Source organism: Chelmon rostratus, chromosome 3 (assembly GCF_017976325.1).
Source record: "Chelmon rostratus isolate fCheRos1 chromosome 3, fCheRos1.pri, whole genome shotgun sequence".
NCBI classification, from domain to species: Eukaryota; Metazoa; Chordata; class Actinopteri; order Chaetodontiformes; family Chaetodontidae; genus Chelmon; species Chelmon rostratus.
Genome location: NC_055660.1, coordinates 19,810,596 through 19,827,615, shown reverse-complemented (window position 1 = coordinate 19,827,615; position 17,020 = coordinate 19,810,596). Strand labels below are relative to the sequence as shown.

Below are 17,020 nucleotides of genomic sequence, written 5' to 3'. Positions count from 1 at the left end.
ACTGCTGTCTTTACTTAGAGACCATTTTTTACAGAGAAGTTCAGAGGATTGATAGAGAGCTTCATTACATGGTGCAACAACAATCACCTGAAGCTCAATATCAGCAAAACTCAGGATTAGTGTCACTAAATCAGTTTCTGACCAAATGTGAAATATGGTCACAATCTCTCCACAACTCTGTTCCTGAGCTATGGTGTTGATTAATTGCCTTAAAAGGTGTTCCTGTAGAACATTATGATGCGGCAGTGAAGTTGACCTTTGACCTTTTGGAATCATAATTTTGTAATTTTATCCTATAAGTTGAGTGAAATTTTGTCATAATTGTTAAATTAATTCTTGAGTTATGGCCAATGTGAGACGCGTGAAAATATATATAAAGTATATATACATCTGCTTTTACATACTGTGCTTCATCAGCATTTACAGATTTTTATGAGATCTGAAACATTTAAACCACACTAATACTTTGATTTCATTAAGCAAACTAAAATCAAACATTTCTTTTTAACCATAGTAGAATCAGTGAGGACAATGACTCCTTTCCAGAAGTGCCCAGCTCCACAGTCACATTCAGAAAGCATTTTTGGCATCAAGTGGTTTAATCATACTGTTGAATTCTGAAAACAGAACTGATGTGGAGAATTTAAATGAATTATGCTTGCTGAAAAAGACCAAATCATGTATTTAGGGTGTTTAGCTTGCCTGACTTGCTGTAATGTCTACACTTATAAACAGATGATCAGATTTTAAAGAAATTTCAATAAAAAAATATATGCATATTCACGTTCTAAGCAAGTGTTTAAGGACAAGATTGCTACCACTCCCATGCCTGTATGATAAATATGAAGTTATTGCCAGCACCCAGGTAGCTTAGCTTAGCACAAAAGCTGGAAAGGGGAGCAGCGAGCTTTCCTGGAGTCACCGATTGGTTGGCAAGCAAACATCTGAGACTCCAGGAAGTTACTGCTCCCTGCCAACAAATAGTTCAGCACATAACCTGTTGCAAACATATTCTAACACTTTGTTTTTTCTACAGATTAAAAACAATGAGATGAGTGATATGTTAATTATTGAGCTTTAGAGGTGATGTTTGCTGCCTTTGGACACAGCCAGGCCAGCTGTTTTGTTGTGATTCGTGCTCAGCTAAGCCTACTTGCTGCTGGTGCTACCTTTGTATTTACAGATATAAGAGCGGTATGGATTTCTAATCTAAGTCTCGCAAAGAAAGCAGATTTCCCAAGATGCCAAACTATTACTTTAAGTTTAACCAATGCACTTCTTTTTTGCACTTTGCTGCACTTCTTTCGAAATATAGCACATTACCTGACTTTATGCATTTGGTTTTTAACTTCATTTCATTACAGCTAAGACTGGGTGTGGAGACAAAATCATTTGAACTAAAAGTTTCAAAGACAACTAACATTAAGGACAGCCAGCTTGTGCGTGGGATAACTTATGTGTGTGATACGATGCATGAGATTGCAAGAAGAAATTGGGGATTGTTAAGGCTGTTTGTTCTCAATGGACAAAGTATAGTGGTATTATCACAGGGGCACCGTAGAAAAAACTGCCATGCAAAGATGCCAACATTTGTTCATATCTTTTGCAGCGTACATGACATGAATACGGCACCCTGGCTATTGACATTTTTCCTCCTTCTGAAGTATCTGACTTCCGTAAACCTGGTTGCAAGGCAGAATGTCACAAAGTGAAATAAACACCTGACAGAAATTTAGAGGAAAAAGGAAGCTCCTGCTGAGACAAGAGGTCATTCCAGATCTCTAATAAGATTCCTAACATTTGTTAAATATCTATGCTTTATCCTGCTCATGAGACAAAGTGGCACGGAAATATGGATGAGTGGATGCATATTCAGTTCTCTCCACAGAGCAAAGTGAATGAACCAGAATGAGGATTTTCTTCTTCAGTCTATGGCAGTGGAGATTCAACTGCCTCACCGCCCAGTTGACTCTAAAAGCCTTTTCATCTCACTCAAACAGGGGGTATTAAATAAACAATGTCTTCAGGTGCAACTTGCTTTATTTGATCTCTTTCTTGTCTTCAGCAAATCCCATGAAAAGGCCCAAACTAAATATCATTTTTTTCTTACTGAACAAAAATTGTGTGCAGCTGAAGTGTGATTTATCTAATACTCACGGACAAATTATGTGATGATTCAGTTTGCGTCTTTCAGTTATAACACTTCATGGTACTATTAAGTGGTGTGCTTTCATTCTAATTTACAGGTGCCGTATAGGTATCCACAGGTTGTGTTTTTTCATCTAAAAGTATCTAAACTGCTGGACATTCAACGTTTTGCCATGACTAGACTGGAGATATGGGATAATTGATACAGGCAGGGTTTTGCTATAAAGAGTGTAGTCATGGCTGGGACAACAGCAACACAAATTAAAAACTTAAGGAATCATTTGCAAGTTCTTGACATTCACACCTTAAACATTAAAAAAAATTAAATTGCGCCAATAGTAGTTATTCATGAGAGGTACATATTAAGTGATGAGAAGCTGTTTGTTGACCGGCAGGCTGTTTCCACCTTGGCTGACAGACTGACTAAGGATTTTGAGCAGCTGACAGCGTGGCACTCGAGCTCTCCCTGCTGTGCGGCAGTAACATACTGCACTAAACTGGCTCATTTCAGTCAGTAATTAGTGATGTCTTTGTAGTCAATAAAATCACTGTGAGCAGAGTTGGATGCAGTCACAAAGGCTCTGACATTGCACATTTATTAGGAGTGCATAACAATCTGTTGCCATAGCAAAACATATGACGCAAGTGCTGCAGGATCAAGGTGGCCGCTTATCTCTTATCTACCAAGGTAATATCATCTTGCTGTTATAGCTCAGTCTTTTAGAATTAATCTTCTCTGTAATTTCCTGAAACACTGTATTACATGTTCTGTATGGCCATATTTGCAAAAATGCGTTTCCTTTTCTCTGGTTTTAGTCATGATTAATCACTGCACTCTGTGTTCTATGTGTAGTTTGTTAAATCTAATAAAACTTACATGGGACAAATGCAGGCCTTACAGCTGCAAACAACTTCATTCTGCTTGTCTTCAGAAGTGAAACAAAGAATTGTTTCACTTCTGAAGACTTTTTAGGACAGAATCTTAAGTAAATCTTAACAAGATTCTTAAAAATAAATACATATAACATGCCACAGGTAGTTTTTTGTAATTTCTGAAATAATTATAACATGTTAGCAGGTCTTCACACATATGATAATGGTATTTAATATCATAGCTGGCGAAGAGCTGTGTGTGTGGAGTGCAGTGCCTGTCACGCTGTCCCCTGTCTGCACTGGCTCACTTCAACACCTGATTTAAGTGTGTGGGAGCCGAGAGTGAGAATAAATCAGTTTCTAGCCTGTGATAATAGAAGGTCACATTCACTCAGAGCAACAGGGGGTGGCGGTAAAGCCCTGACTGCCAATGACAAGTTCTAGAGTTTGGACGTCGCCACTCACCATACACTGTGCACTAGACAGCATCAGCAGGGGTTGATTTTGTAATATATGGAGGAGGTAAAAGGAAATTCATCTTAATATTAGAGAATTCTAACAAGTATCAGGTATCATTGCTTTTATTTTAGCTTTTATTTTTTTATAAGAGAACTACAGACTTGGACTCAGAAACAGAGATAATGTTTTTTTATTCCACAAATTCTTTGTCCTTGTCAAAACCTGGTGCCTACATTATCCACAATAACTATGACCCACTAGCTGTAAGTAGCAGCTAATGTAGCCTCTAGCATCAAGTGGAGATGAGGATGGTGAGCCCACTTCACTGTAACTCCACACCCCTGGATTTTTCCACTTTCAAACTTGTAGTCTTTAGCCCCAAGTGAGACTGACTCAAGTGACATCACTGGAGGCAGTTAATTGTAGCACAGCTCCCTCTGGAGCCAAATCGACGGCGTTCCCCTTCAAATACATCATTCGGCAGCTTTATTGCTGCGTGAATGGCTGTATTTATTCTATAACCTCTATATCATTGCAGCTCAAACTCTATTTGGAAAGACAAACATACTCTGCAAAAAATTAGAGCGAAATCAGAAGAATAAGAAAGGAACAAAAGTTCGTGTCGCCTTCGCTCTCACCTGTTCCTCTTTGGTATACAGCTGGAAGCACTCATCCAGGGTACAGCTATGCTGCTGCAGGTGCTGCTGCTGCTGGTTCCTCACACTCTCCGCATCCTTCACCACCTCCTCCTGGATGCTGCCGAACAGACTGAAGCGCACGCACGCACGCACGCACACACACACGGACACACACACACACGGACACACACACACACGGACACACACAGGGTTTATTGTTCCCTAGTCTGACTCACCGGACATAGACTGCTGGTATAAGCCATCTGCGTGTTTTTAAAATCCCCATCGATACGAGGAGCAACAACTACAACCTCCTACTAGCAACCTTTACGCTGATCTAGCCTTAAAATGGAGACTTACCCTCACCATACACACGTTAGCGCCAGGGCTCACTACCCAAATGTTCCACCAAAATAAGGTCCCCCCCTATGACGCTATTTTCCAAGGGCACCATCGCTGCATCCTGGGCCTTGTGTTGCCCGAGATGCTCGTGACTTAAACAAGTACAAACAACACTGTTTTCCTCCCCTGTAGCAGAATGACAATGGGTGCAGCCCTTCTGTGCAAGGCTAATTGTTTCCATTCAGCTGCAGAATTGTGTTTACTCTGTATGGATCAGTGGGAGTGTATTTTTTTGTCTTTTGACAGAAATGAACTCATTCACTGTGCACTCTGGGTCTCGAGCCAATCATAAAATGACATTCACGACAGCTGATATACAGTGTGTGTACATGTTTGTGTACATGTGCATGCTCCCCTATATGTTTTTGCACACCGCTCACCATTCTTTAGTCTTGTGCTCCCACTCAATGACCAGCTTCACATGGGGAGGCCCCCCGGGGCCACAGAACTTCAGAGCTCTACAGTATAGGAAGAGAAAAAAACTAATGGAATCACATTTTCAATCTATTTACACATTCTAGGCTCTTACTTCTGTCAGTGAGCGCGGCTGCAAATTCAAAAGCCTAAAAACCAGAAAACCAAGGGAGGCTGACGTTGCCATGCAGAGAATAACAGACCTGCTGTGGCGACAGTGTAAAAGAGACTGTCTTTGAATCTCTGTCGATGCTTTTTATTTCATTTCCTTTTCATTTCATCTTGACGGACACAGACACGCTCGCACCCTGGCGACAGCAGGATTACACAGAGTGACACCGGGCACAGGTGAGCTCCGGCCTCACATCACGTATTAATATGCAAACGTCTGATGTCGAGTCGTGATGTAAAGAAGGGCGCTCTGTTTGCACCGCAAAGCTTAGCTCTACTGCTTTGATCTCAGGAGGGAAGATAGAGCAGCATCAGTATTCAGAAGCCAAACAGCACTGATAGAGAGCCAAGGTGATTTTAAGAACTGCTGAATCCTAAATGCAGAAGTTTATTTTCCTTTCTGGAACATGATGGGGTGGAAGATGATTCAGAGAAAATCACTTCCCTTTGATTTTGCAAGCTATCTGTATTCTGGATGGGAACAGTATGGAGATTAGGCAACACAGGCAAACACTTCCAGGAGTCATGCTCACAGATCATGTCAACACAGTGTAGAGAGGTTAAAGAAATCAATAAAGCAATATTTCCAGAGTTCTTCTTCTTTTTTTTTTTTTTTCTTTTTTTTTAAGAAAAAGCTAACCAACACTGCTATTAACTGATCTGCAAATGCTCCTCTCACTCTCTGGACATGTGATTGGACTTTAGTTTCGCATGAGCACTGCAACATAACACACATCTGGATGAACAAGAAGCTTTATCTCAGTCGGTGTCACACTCACGACAGAATGCGGGACAGAAAAAAAAAAAAGCACTTTCCACAGATCTCTTCCACAGAATCAATTCACACATTTTAGAGCACTGTTTTTCCAACTCCAGGATTTGTGGAGTTGTTGAAGATGAAATGGACATTTCTTGAGCCCTGCATCACAATTAACACTAAGGCAAGAGACAGAGCTGCAGACTATGGAGCTTGTTGACATTACAGACAACTACCACTCATCGTTGCTATCTGGATGCTAAATGTCCAAAAAGTGTGTGTTTTTGGTGTTTAATTATAACCAGTAATAGAGAAAAGATAATAAAATTGGACTGTGTTTAAATGAATTAGTGATAGAATATCACAACCCAAATTGCAAAATTCTTTTGGGAGTTTTACTTTTTGTTATTTCATTTAATGTTGTCTGCCCTCTCTTCCTTATTCCTCATTAACAGCTTCATCAATCTTTGATTGATAGACAGCTCTCTGTGCTAGTAGTGCCCCACCTAGAGGTTCAATGAAATCCAACTTCCAGAGCAGCAGTCGGAGCTGTGATTGGCCAGACTGCTGCCAACACATAACAGCTGGTCAATCAAACACTGTAATGGTCTATAATAATTCCAGTGGCAAATATAAAAACATGCTGACAAACAGCAGTTATTTAGTAACAAGGTGATTAAGCAGTAATTTAATCACCTGGACGAACCTTGATTAAATCACTTTGAATATCACAGTATTTCATGTGATAATTGCGTTGATGCTGATGGTGTGTTTTATACAGTATTTATCTGCAGTAGCAGACGCAAGAAATGACCCTGATACTGTAAAAATATTCAAATAAAAATGCAAAACAGAAACACTTGACTTCTACGCACACACATTGTATGTTTTAGCAAACATGTAAGGAAGCTTTCATCATGACTCATTTTTTTGTACAGGGGATCATTATGTGGAACTCCTCAACCAAAGCATTTAAAGTGGATCATGACTGGTATCATTTCCAACTCAAGCTAAAACAGACTTTCTCTCTTTCACTGTGGGTCTTGTGTTGTATTCGTTGGGCCTTGCAGAGAAGCCTCTGCTGCAGTTAATGCAATGCTGTACACTTGTTGCTGTACAAACATATCGTGGCCCTCTCTGCAGCAGGAAAAACACACCCGTGCAAAAAACACAAACACTCTCTCTCTGTCTCTCTAACACACGCACGCACGCACGCACACACGCACGCACGCACGCACGCACGCACGCACACACACACACACACACCCCCCCCTACTGAGTGTTTAATCCAGATCAACAGCAGAGATTTATACTAAGCTCCCTGGCTGTACAGTGACAGCCTGATTCTCTTTATCACGCAGGTAATAAAGGCCTTATCTTCACACCGTCAAACTGATATCATTACACTCACTTCTCTGTAATCCTCTTTCGGCCCATTCGCTTCAGAAAGGAACCCAGGCTGCCATGCTTCTGAATAACAGCTCACATATTCTGTACAATGTCAGCCTTAATTGGCTGGCATCTGCCTCTACAAGTGACTGTGCTTTCTTGAGCAGCAATTCACCAATGTGGCACGGCTGCTGTAATAGCTTTTATAAGTAATTTTCATGTAACTGATTTCAAGGCCACATGGAACATGTATGTGTGTACTGTATTACAGGATGTGCATGCTATCATTATGGACTGATTGCAAATCTACCACACAAAGAGAGAATGTACAGTATTGACATTACACATTATGATTGCGTGTCTTTGTAGATATGTTGTTTTTCTAGTGCGAGCGTATCCGTGTGTGTGTGTGTGTCTGTCTTACCTGTCAACAGCAGGGTGGTACAGCGGCCTGCTGTCCTGTGGGGACAGGAAGCTGTAGGCTGCAGCGCCGCCCACCACTCTGATCTTGAACAGCACCCCAGCATTCTGCAGGGAGAGAAATGCACATTACTAAGAGCTGCTCCTATCCCCACTTAAAACAACGACATCTGCAGTGAAAGACTCAGCTCACGATGAGTTTCAAATTCAGTGGCTGATATAACCAGAAAAGCTTGTTTACAGCACATTTAACAATCTTACATAAATACAACACAAACAGTTGTGGTTTAGAACAATGATTTTTTTAACCAGCATGCTGAAGCAACAGGTTCGATTTGATTGAGTCGGTGTACAGTCAGGAATGACTCGACGCCTTATAAATCAATGGAGAAATATTTTGAGAGTAGTCTGTTTAGAACAGTCGAAATACAACAGACTGCAGCATTTACTCCCTCATACTTTGCCCTAATTAGGAAATCTAGTTTGCACCTTGTGTGTGTGTGAAAAGGTTCAATAGTTAAAAACATTTTGACCCTCTTATACAAGCAGACTGTCTCACACTGTGAGGGACATGATGCTTTTGTATAAAGTCAGCTTCCCTTTACTGTCAATACCACAGAGGACAGACCAAGGTGACCGCTTTTAATATAACTAACACCCTCACTGTTCTGGAAGACAGCCTCACTTTGAAGGGCAACGCCCTTGTAGGTGAGAAAGAGGCATCGATGCACAATGTGATGTTCTGATGGGAGACAGAGCACATAGCTGCTATCTTCAAATAGCAAACGCATGCTTAAGCCAACTAACAAAATTTAGAGGACAGGGTCACACAGAGTACGCAGACCTTAAAAACAATCTAAGATAAAACTAAGGGTTTAAGCTTGTTGTGTCTTATGGGAAAAACAGATACTTAAAACCCCTGGAAGCATGTTTTTTTCTAAATAACATCAAATATTCATGATTAATAAGTTAATGTTAGGGGAAAACATGTTATTATTATTATTATTGTTTAACACTAACAAGCTCAGTTTGTCATCAGCCACAACAGCTGTTATCACGTCCTGATTCAAATGTTGCTGAACTCATCACATTTTTTTTTTCCAACTGAGCCCCATCTTTTTCAAACCAGTGAAACAAGAAAAAAATGCAATAAAATGGGGGAAATGTTACTTAAAATAAGAAAAATTACCAGGACATTTTCACTAATACAATTAATACAACTGAAAATATGTAGCCTCAATGAACTCAGTTATCTAAAATGTAGGAGAAGCAAAGTATATCTGCCTGGATACAAAGAAATTCTAAATTTGACGAAGCAGCTTTGTACTTGTTAGTCTTGACCAAACAGCGTTATGATTCTGGAAGATCTAGTTTCAAGTTACTCAGACCAAGAAATAAAATCTCAGTAAGAAGTTACAACATTGTACTCAGAAAATTAAGTACTCAAACGCTTGAAACAGGTCAAACTGCCTTGTAAGAAGAAATATCAGTCAGAAAAAAAACAAACATATACTGCCTTGATTTAAGATATTTCATCTTACAACATAGAATGTAGTTTTTACTACATCATATAAAGAGATGTTTCCATTAATTAGCCGACCCTGATTGATGGACAAAATAATATAAATAGTTGTTATAACAAAATACAGTTCAACAACAGGAACAAACTACATCTTCCAAAATGACGAGAAAGATGAATCAACACCTCTCTAAACTGAACATCAGGACCTTTTTGAAGGGATGATTTAGTTTTAGCTATCTGTCTCTAGTAAACTGGCAACTAACAAACTGGGATGTGCACGCGTAGCTCTGTGAAGCACTTTGTATCAACTGTGTTGTGTTCAAAATGTGATATAAATAAATCTGAGTCGAGTGTTTTGAGTGAAAGTTTTGTTGTGATCACTTGTGGTCTTTTACAGGCCTGGCAGCCACGAGCACTGATTTAGAGCAGTGAGTAGATGTCAAAACACGTCATCCGAACGGAGAAAAACAAGACCCGAGCAATGCCTCTGGGTATTATGAAGCCATTCAAAGTCATTTAGAATCAAAGAGCGCTTGAAAGAAACTTGCAGCATTTGGACAACTCTTAAATCAAGTGCTGCGTAACTCCAATAATTCTCTCATTTGCGTCTGACTCATGCAGGATCTGCACATAACATCACCGCCTCAACAGTGCCGCCTCCGCACTCAAATTGAAAAATGTGCTTACAGATATATTATTACTCCTCCGCTACCTCGGCAGCAAGGACAAGAGGGCCGAGTTATTAGAAGGCAGAGGGAGGAATTAGGTTGCAAATGCGTTCATTTTGAGTGGGCTGCGTTGGAGAACAGGTACTGCAGACGAGCATAAAGACAAATAAATTAGCTGGTTAATAGGAGCCTAAAGCAGCAAAGTCAGTCACAGATGATCTGGTGATTGCAGGAAAAAAAAACAAAAACAAGAGATGGAACATTTTTGTCATCTATTTCAAATCACTCTGGCATCTGGGTGATTTCGGGACCCAAATGTAAAACTGGTCTTCTAGCTCCACAGAAATAACAAAATCATCGAGACCTCTCAGAAGATGCTCAGCTCACGGCTGCAGACACACACATTCACACTGTTGCTAGACTACTTTTTGCAGAGCATCAGGGCTGGGAAAGAAAAGCTCGATTTTGACGCTTTTTTTTTTTTTTTAACACCCTGAACTGAAAGTTGCATCTTGCCAAACAAACCTCTGGGTGGCACCAAAACACCACATAATGAAGAAGCAGACCCAACCAGATTATTGGCAGCAAAGCACTCACACACTCGCTGCCTGCCAGAGGGATGAAGAACATAAACAGCATTACTTATCCACACCCTCTTATTTTTTACAGCAGATTACATCACATATTTATTTAAAATTTCCTTTTAAAATCAGAACAAATGAGCAAAAGATGGGAGGCCTGCACTATCAGGATATTTCTAGGTAAAAATATCTATACATTTGCAACCAAAAAAAAAAAGTGATACTAGGGCGCGGGGAGGTTCAGCAAGTTTGCATCTGGAAGAGACGGGCTTTGAGGAGGTGACTAAGAAACTGAGATAGTGATCAGCAAATACCAGGCTGATATTTCTCTTTCTCCTCCTCCTCAGCTCTCTTCTTATAAAGCCGAGAGCCGCTCGCTCCGGATAAGGCCACCTCAAATATTGCCTGTCACCATGGCGTTGCCCATGGCAACTCGACGACCAGCGGCGGGGAAAGCGTGTGCTGGAGAGCGGGGCTGCGGTTCAGGGCTTGTGGTGTACAGATCACCTGAACTGTCTGTGGAGAAACAGACGAAGCTGAAGTGCTGATTCTAACATGCACGACTGGCTGCCCAGACCACAAACACCTGAGAAACACGGGATGTATCACAGGACGTGTAAATCTTAATGCAGGATTGTGTCCACTGTGGGAGTGACTGAACACAGGATCATTCAAATCTGCTTTTTATCGTCACTCATTATTCCAAAAAAAAAAAACAACAACAACAACAACAACAAAATCTTCTTATACAGTAGTAAAGATGAGGATCTGTGCTATTTGGCTTTGTGTGGGTGGTGACATAATGAAATGTATGCTCAACACATAAAACTTGTGTGTTTGTGTGTGTGTGTGTGTGTGTGTGTGTGTGTAAACATGTCCTGAGGTGCACTCTTTTCCGGCACAGTCAATCTGAGCGATTGCTTTGATTAAAAGCAGCTTCCAGTGTTGCAAATCTAACTTCTGAATGACTGACGGGTGCAGGTGTTTCGGCACAACAGAGGAGATTGCTGAACTCGGAATAGAACTGAACTAAATTAGACTTTTCATTCATCAAGTGGGACAACTAAGCGATTCTGCAGCAGTACAAATCATCACGATGTCACTCAAACTCCAACAACAGCGAATCCAACCATTATTCAGTCATTATGCTAAGCTGGAATTGTACGCTGTAGTCTCAGCAGAGCTCTTACTAAGAAAATCATCAAAATCATGAAAACAAGCAGCCTTGTTTTGTGGTTTAGTCTTTGTCTATATTTCTACAATAGCTTCAAATGTGACTCACACTCACACAGTTGTAACCAGACCGCCATTAATTTAAACTCAGAATCCAACCTTAATGAAGACTGATCAAACTTCAAAGTAGTTTCTGCTCTGCACTGTGATTTTAATTCAGCCTGCTGGAGTCCAGAAGGTCCAGGAGCCCCTGAGCTGACGGGTCCAGGGCACAGAATAGAGTGGGTGGCATGTTACTGGTTATTGGCAGTGTGGGGCATTACCTGAGCCTGAGATCCATTCAGCATCAGATAATAGAGCTTGCTCAGGATGCTCTGCTGCAACTGGTCCCAGGAGATGCTCCTGTCCTCACGCATGAGAAATGGAGGTCCAAACCTGAGGAGAGGAGAGGAGAGGAGAGGAGAGGAGAGGAGAGGAGAGGAGAGGAGAGGAAGACAAATAAAAAAAAGGAAAGTGCAAGAAGACAATACTACAGTGTATATAAAGACAAGTCTGGCATTATATCCCAGTTTGCATACATCTCAGTTGTTTTTATCAGTGGAACTCACAACTTTACACAAAAGCCAACTAATGAACAGTTTTAGCTACATTTAATTTTAAATCAAATAAAAAAAATGGCTGGCAGTATTTACTTTTTGTGTTGCACTGTGAAAAGAAAAGAAATTCTTCATTTCTAGACTGATTAACTTAGCAAGTTGTCCACACTACAAAACATGATAAATTAGTTTCCATGAAGGTCGGGCTTACTGAAAGTAGAGAAAGTGCCACTTTAAAGGTCAACTCAGTGTGTCATCACCACATCTTTCAAGCTGTCAGGTGCCAAGTGCATCAAGGCTTTACTGTCGGTGCCTCGTGTCCCGCACTGACAGCTCAAAGGGGCGTTATGTGGGGTCAGGGGGCCGAATGAAGCCGAGAAACCAGCCTGTATATCATCAGCGCATCAATGCCTCATAATGGGCTCTCTGTCTCGAGGTTAACTCGAGGCTTGTGCTCCCTCTGACTGCACAGCTCTGGCTTTATTAGAGGCTGTTACATGTGAGGTTAATGGGAGAGGCAGTTGTGTTGGTCAAGTATTTCAGGATCTTGCGCAGATTATTAAGGCGCGTATATCTGATGATTAAAGTTCCATCTTTTTTAAGCTGTAGGCTGTAGCTTGTGGTGCTGCTGTTTTTTATGCACAAATCAAAGTCTGCAAAGAAATGGTTTTCCCATGTTGGGAGTCAGGGAACTTGTCTGCACAGAGCCCTGACCTCAACCTTGTTAAACACCTTTGGGATCAGGATCAGGATCTTGTGGCTTAATGGGAGAAAATCCCAGCAGCCACAAAACAGTCCCAGAAGGGTCGAGGAGGTGTGCTGTTCGGCTTGGGTGTCCAAATACTTTTGGCCACGTTTCATTCCATTTGATTGATTGAAATGTTATTGTGTCTTCCTTTGGTGTACCAAATGTGGCGCAACAGACTAAGAACTGCACTTGATGGTAGATGACCACCCTGATTCTAGACCAGTTGAGGCGCTGTGTGAAACATAGACAAAACCAGAATACAATCATTCGCAAATGAGCTGTGTTCACTGACAACAGTCTTCTGAAGTGAAGGTAACATCCTTTATTCAATCATGTGTTCACAAAGTGCTGAACCTCGCTCCATCCCTGCTTGTGAACGACTGAGCCTTTCCATGATGCTCCTTTCATACCCAATCATGATACTATCACCTGCTACCAATCAACCTGTTTACCTGTGGAATGATCCAAACAGGTGTTTTTGGAGCATTCCACAACTTTCCCAGTCTTTTGTTGCTCCTGTCCCAACAATATGCAGATATTTACTAAAATAAATGAAGCTGATGAGGTGAAACAGTTAAAAATTTTGTCTTTTTTCGATACGTCAAAAGTAAAAGTTCTATTTAAAAGTCAGGGAAATAAGTCGTGAGGAAAATCCCTCATGTATCCAACAATGTACACAAGCACACGAGTCCTGCGGCGTGTGGACAAGTGAGCGCTCAAATGTCACACACTGACATTGTTAGGCCTCTCACAGTCTCACGTCTATTCTGTTCCCATCTAAACAAACGGATTCATAAGCGTATAAGCTCGAACACTGTGTACTCAAGAGCAAGAAGATCAAGCTCCAACGAGCACAAGATGACTGGAACTGGAAGGCTGAGGAGAAATATAAATCCATCCTTCCTTGTGTCAATAGTAGGTTAGACTCTGTTAATCCCTGCAGGGAAATCTGAGCCCTCCTTATGACTAAAGAGTCCTAATAATGGGAACGGGAATATTTTCTTTGTACACAATAAGCGCCTTAGAATCAGAGGATTACTGTCTACTCTTGGTCAAATGAATACTTCCATTAGATTAATGGTCTGTGTTAAAATGCATGTTTCAGGAACAGTGATTCAAGTTTACTGCAATTAACGGCAGTCCGGAGAACAAACCTGACAGAGAACGGTGAGTGTGAGGAGCATGATGTGTGCATCATGAATGTGCCCCTAAAAAAACACCCAGCAGGAAGTGTGCACCAGAGTGAAATGTTTCCAGCAGTTGAATTCATGCCTGACAAAATTCACTTTAATGCAAAATGACATACCAGCTAAACTGAAGTAAAAACAGACAAAAAAAAATACTCACTTTAAAAGAGAAGGTTGTCATGAACAAACATGCAGAGCAAAACAGGAACAAACGAGTGTAGATTCAATGTGTGAGTGTGTTCACTGAAATATACAACTCATGGCTCTTAAATTCATCCACTGAAGGACACCTTTATGTCCCTGATTCAATTATTCAGGCGTCTGCTAGACTAAAGGTTTGTTGATATATGGTGCTTGGCTAAATCTAGAGCCAGCAGTCTTCATATTTAACTGTAATCAAACATATAATGCTGCTGTAATCCTCACTAGGAATAACCCTGCTCCACGATGTGTTTACTGCTGTGATGTTTTCATCAATGTAGAGTATTTTTTTAGAATCACTGGAAGCTCAGCTGGACTATCAGACATCTGCTCCGCTTTAGCTGTGATCCTTTGTAGTGTAGTGGTTTAATCTTTAAAGTAGCTGCAAAATGATCATGCATCAATTTGGATTAGGTGCTTAAATCCTTGCTCACTTCTCACCAGCCTCCAAAAATTCCTTATCTTGTAAGAGTCTGGATCCTTTTCATATTTGTGATGCCGCCTGCAGTGACAGTGTCATTACTGAGGAGGTAGATGCAAGCAAGAGCATTTTGCAGTGCTGCTCAGCCCCTGTGGGATGTTTATCCTCAAATAGAACAACGCAGCTGACCTGTGAGCAACAAACAAAAAGCCTCCCTCCAGCTGTGTGGCTGGATTACTGCTGCTTCCACTGCTCGGTCCAACTGCATCGTTGTTGTGCATAAGACGCGCTCTAGGTGCTGAGCAACTTAATGACGCTGCCCACCCTTGTTAGAGTAACATATGGCAGCCGATTAAACCGAACTTTCACAGGTTAAGTGCTTCAATTTGAGCACAATGTTGGACTCGGCTTCTACGCCGTCAGCTTCCGGCTGAATGGGAGCTTGAGTTGCACAAGCTTGATAAAACCAGCCTTGTCTGTGGCATTCACGCAGCAGGGCAAAGTTGAACAGAAATGGGATGTTGACATTTAGACAGCATTGGATGATGAAAGGGAAAAAGACTAAATTCTATTTAAGACGTCTCTGCAGCTGTAGTTGAACAAGCTCGAAAAAACGGCCTCATGAATGTGAGATTAAACATCTTCAAAAGCAATCTCATAAAAGAAATCTGAGAGAACTGACTTTGCTGCTCTGTGCTCAACAGAACCTATTCAGACGGAGGCCTAACTGACTACAGCTGAATAAACTGAGTACGTGATGCCAGCTCAATGAAAACTAAACCAACAACAATAACAACTTGAAAATCAATCAGCCCACCTGACAGCCTGCTGGCCAGAGCCCGCCGTGTTGCAGATGAGGAGGAGGACCTTCGTGGAGCCGCCCTGGTTCAGGTATTCAGAGGAGAGGGTGCCAGACGGAGGTAACCTCTGACCGTCAGGTCCAGCCGTGGAGGTGTAGGGGGAGGAGGGGAGGCTGTGGTGATACCCTGAGCAGGACAGAGGAGTGGAGAGCTGTTTAATAACGGCTGACGTGCACCCAGACACCCAAACTGCCAGGGTCCAATCACACAAACAAGCTTGCTGCAACCATTATGAAGCAAACTGTGCTTGTCAAGCTCAGAGAAGTTCACCCCAGTGCCATCACTTATTGTAATCACTGATAACTATAGTTTTCACCTCTGCTGTTGATATAAACTGACAAAATCTCATCTCATTTTAAACAGAAACGATTTATTTAAAAATACAGAAAATGTGTATTTACACGTATGTACGTAACGTAAGGTTTCTTTAATGTAATTGAAAAATTAAAGCACACAATTATATCCTGCAGCTTCCTCAGAGGAAAAACTGATGCCTCAGTGTTATTATTTAGTACTCAACAAATCCATCAGCTTTGTGAGAACAATCAATTTGTCTAACTTGGGAGGCGAGTAAAAGCGTAAAGAGTATTAGCTGACAAAAGGAAGAAAAGCCGTTACATAGAGAGAGTGCTTTCAGTTTTAGTGCTAAAGTTCTGGAAAGGTTCAGGTATAAGATATACCGAATATACAGAAATTCAGACAGAAAAACAGAAACAAATGTGCTGGCAGAGAGCTGGTAATGTCACACCTGATCAAGCACTTATTCGATAAAAGTGTCGCTCATATCGAAGGCTGGGAGGCAGGACTTAAATGGACCCGGACCAAACAGGTCTGGGTGCCAGAATGAGGAACTTGTGTGCAGGGAGCAACATCTAATGTGACACGTTTACACTGAGAAACATTTTCAGATCATTTTCATTATACCAGGAACGCCCTTTGATTCTTATTTACCCCGAGGTGCTGTAAGAACACACACACACACACACACACACACACACACACACACACACACACACACACACACACACTGTGATTAATAGTGGGTAACAGCTGAGGGGATACAGAAGGCCCAACCTCTTGTCTCCCAGGAAACATAAACTTTGACATTATCAGAGGATTTAATTAAACAATGCTTGTTCAAACCCTGCTGTGCAATTAATCACTGCCACCTTCCAACATCACACACGCACGCAAAACAAACCGCTACACGCAGGAAAGCAAGGGTGAAGAGATGTAAAGCTGAGATGTAACGCCTTCACAAAAGCAAGCAGACAGATTATTAAGACATGCGCATACACACACGCACACACACTCCAAGAGAAAGAAAGGCTGAGCAAGTGGAATTTCAGTAAGTAAATACCTTAACCTTTGGGTTACAAAATATCTGAATAA

General features: G+C 41.3%; 1 protein-coding gene across 1 annotated transcript in view; it reads right to left on the bottom strand.

Moving 5' to 3' along the window:
• The window catches only part of usp43a (ubiquitin specific peptidase 43a), a 116,929-nt gene that overhangs the window by 19,698 nt on the left and 80,211 nt on the right, over positions 1–17,020 (bottom strand). The window contains exons 7-11 of the mRNA XM_041933102.1: positions 15,586–15,754; positions 11,939–12,050; positions 7,676–7,779; positions 4,901–4,978; positions 4,119–4,248 (exon numbers count right to left, since the gene is read on the bottom strand). Coding sequence (XP_041789036.1) covers positions 4,119–4,248; positions 4,901–4,978; positions 7,676–7,779; positions 11,939–12,050; positions 15,586–15,754 — 593 coding nt within the window. The remainder of the gene's footprint in view (positions 1–4,118; positions 4,249–4,900; positions 4,979–7,675; positions 7,780–11,938; positions 12,051–15,585; positions 15,755–17,020) is intronic.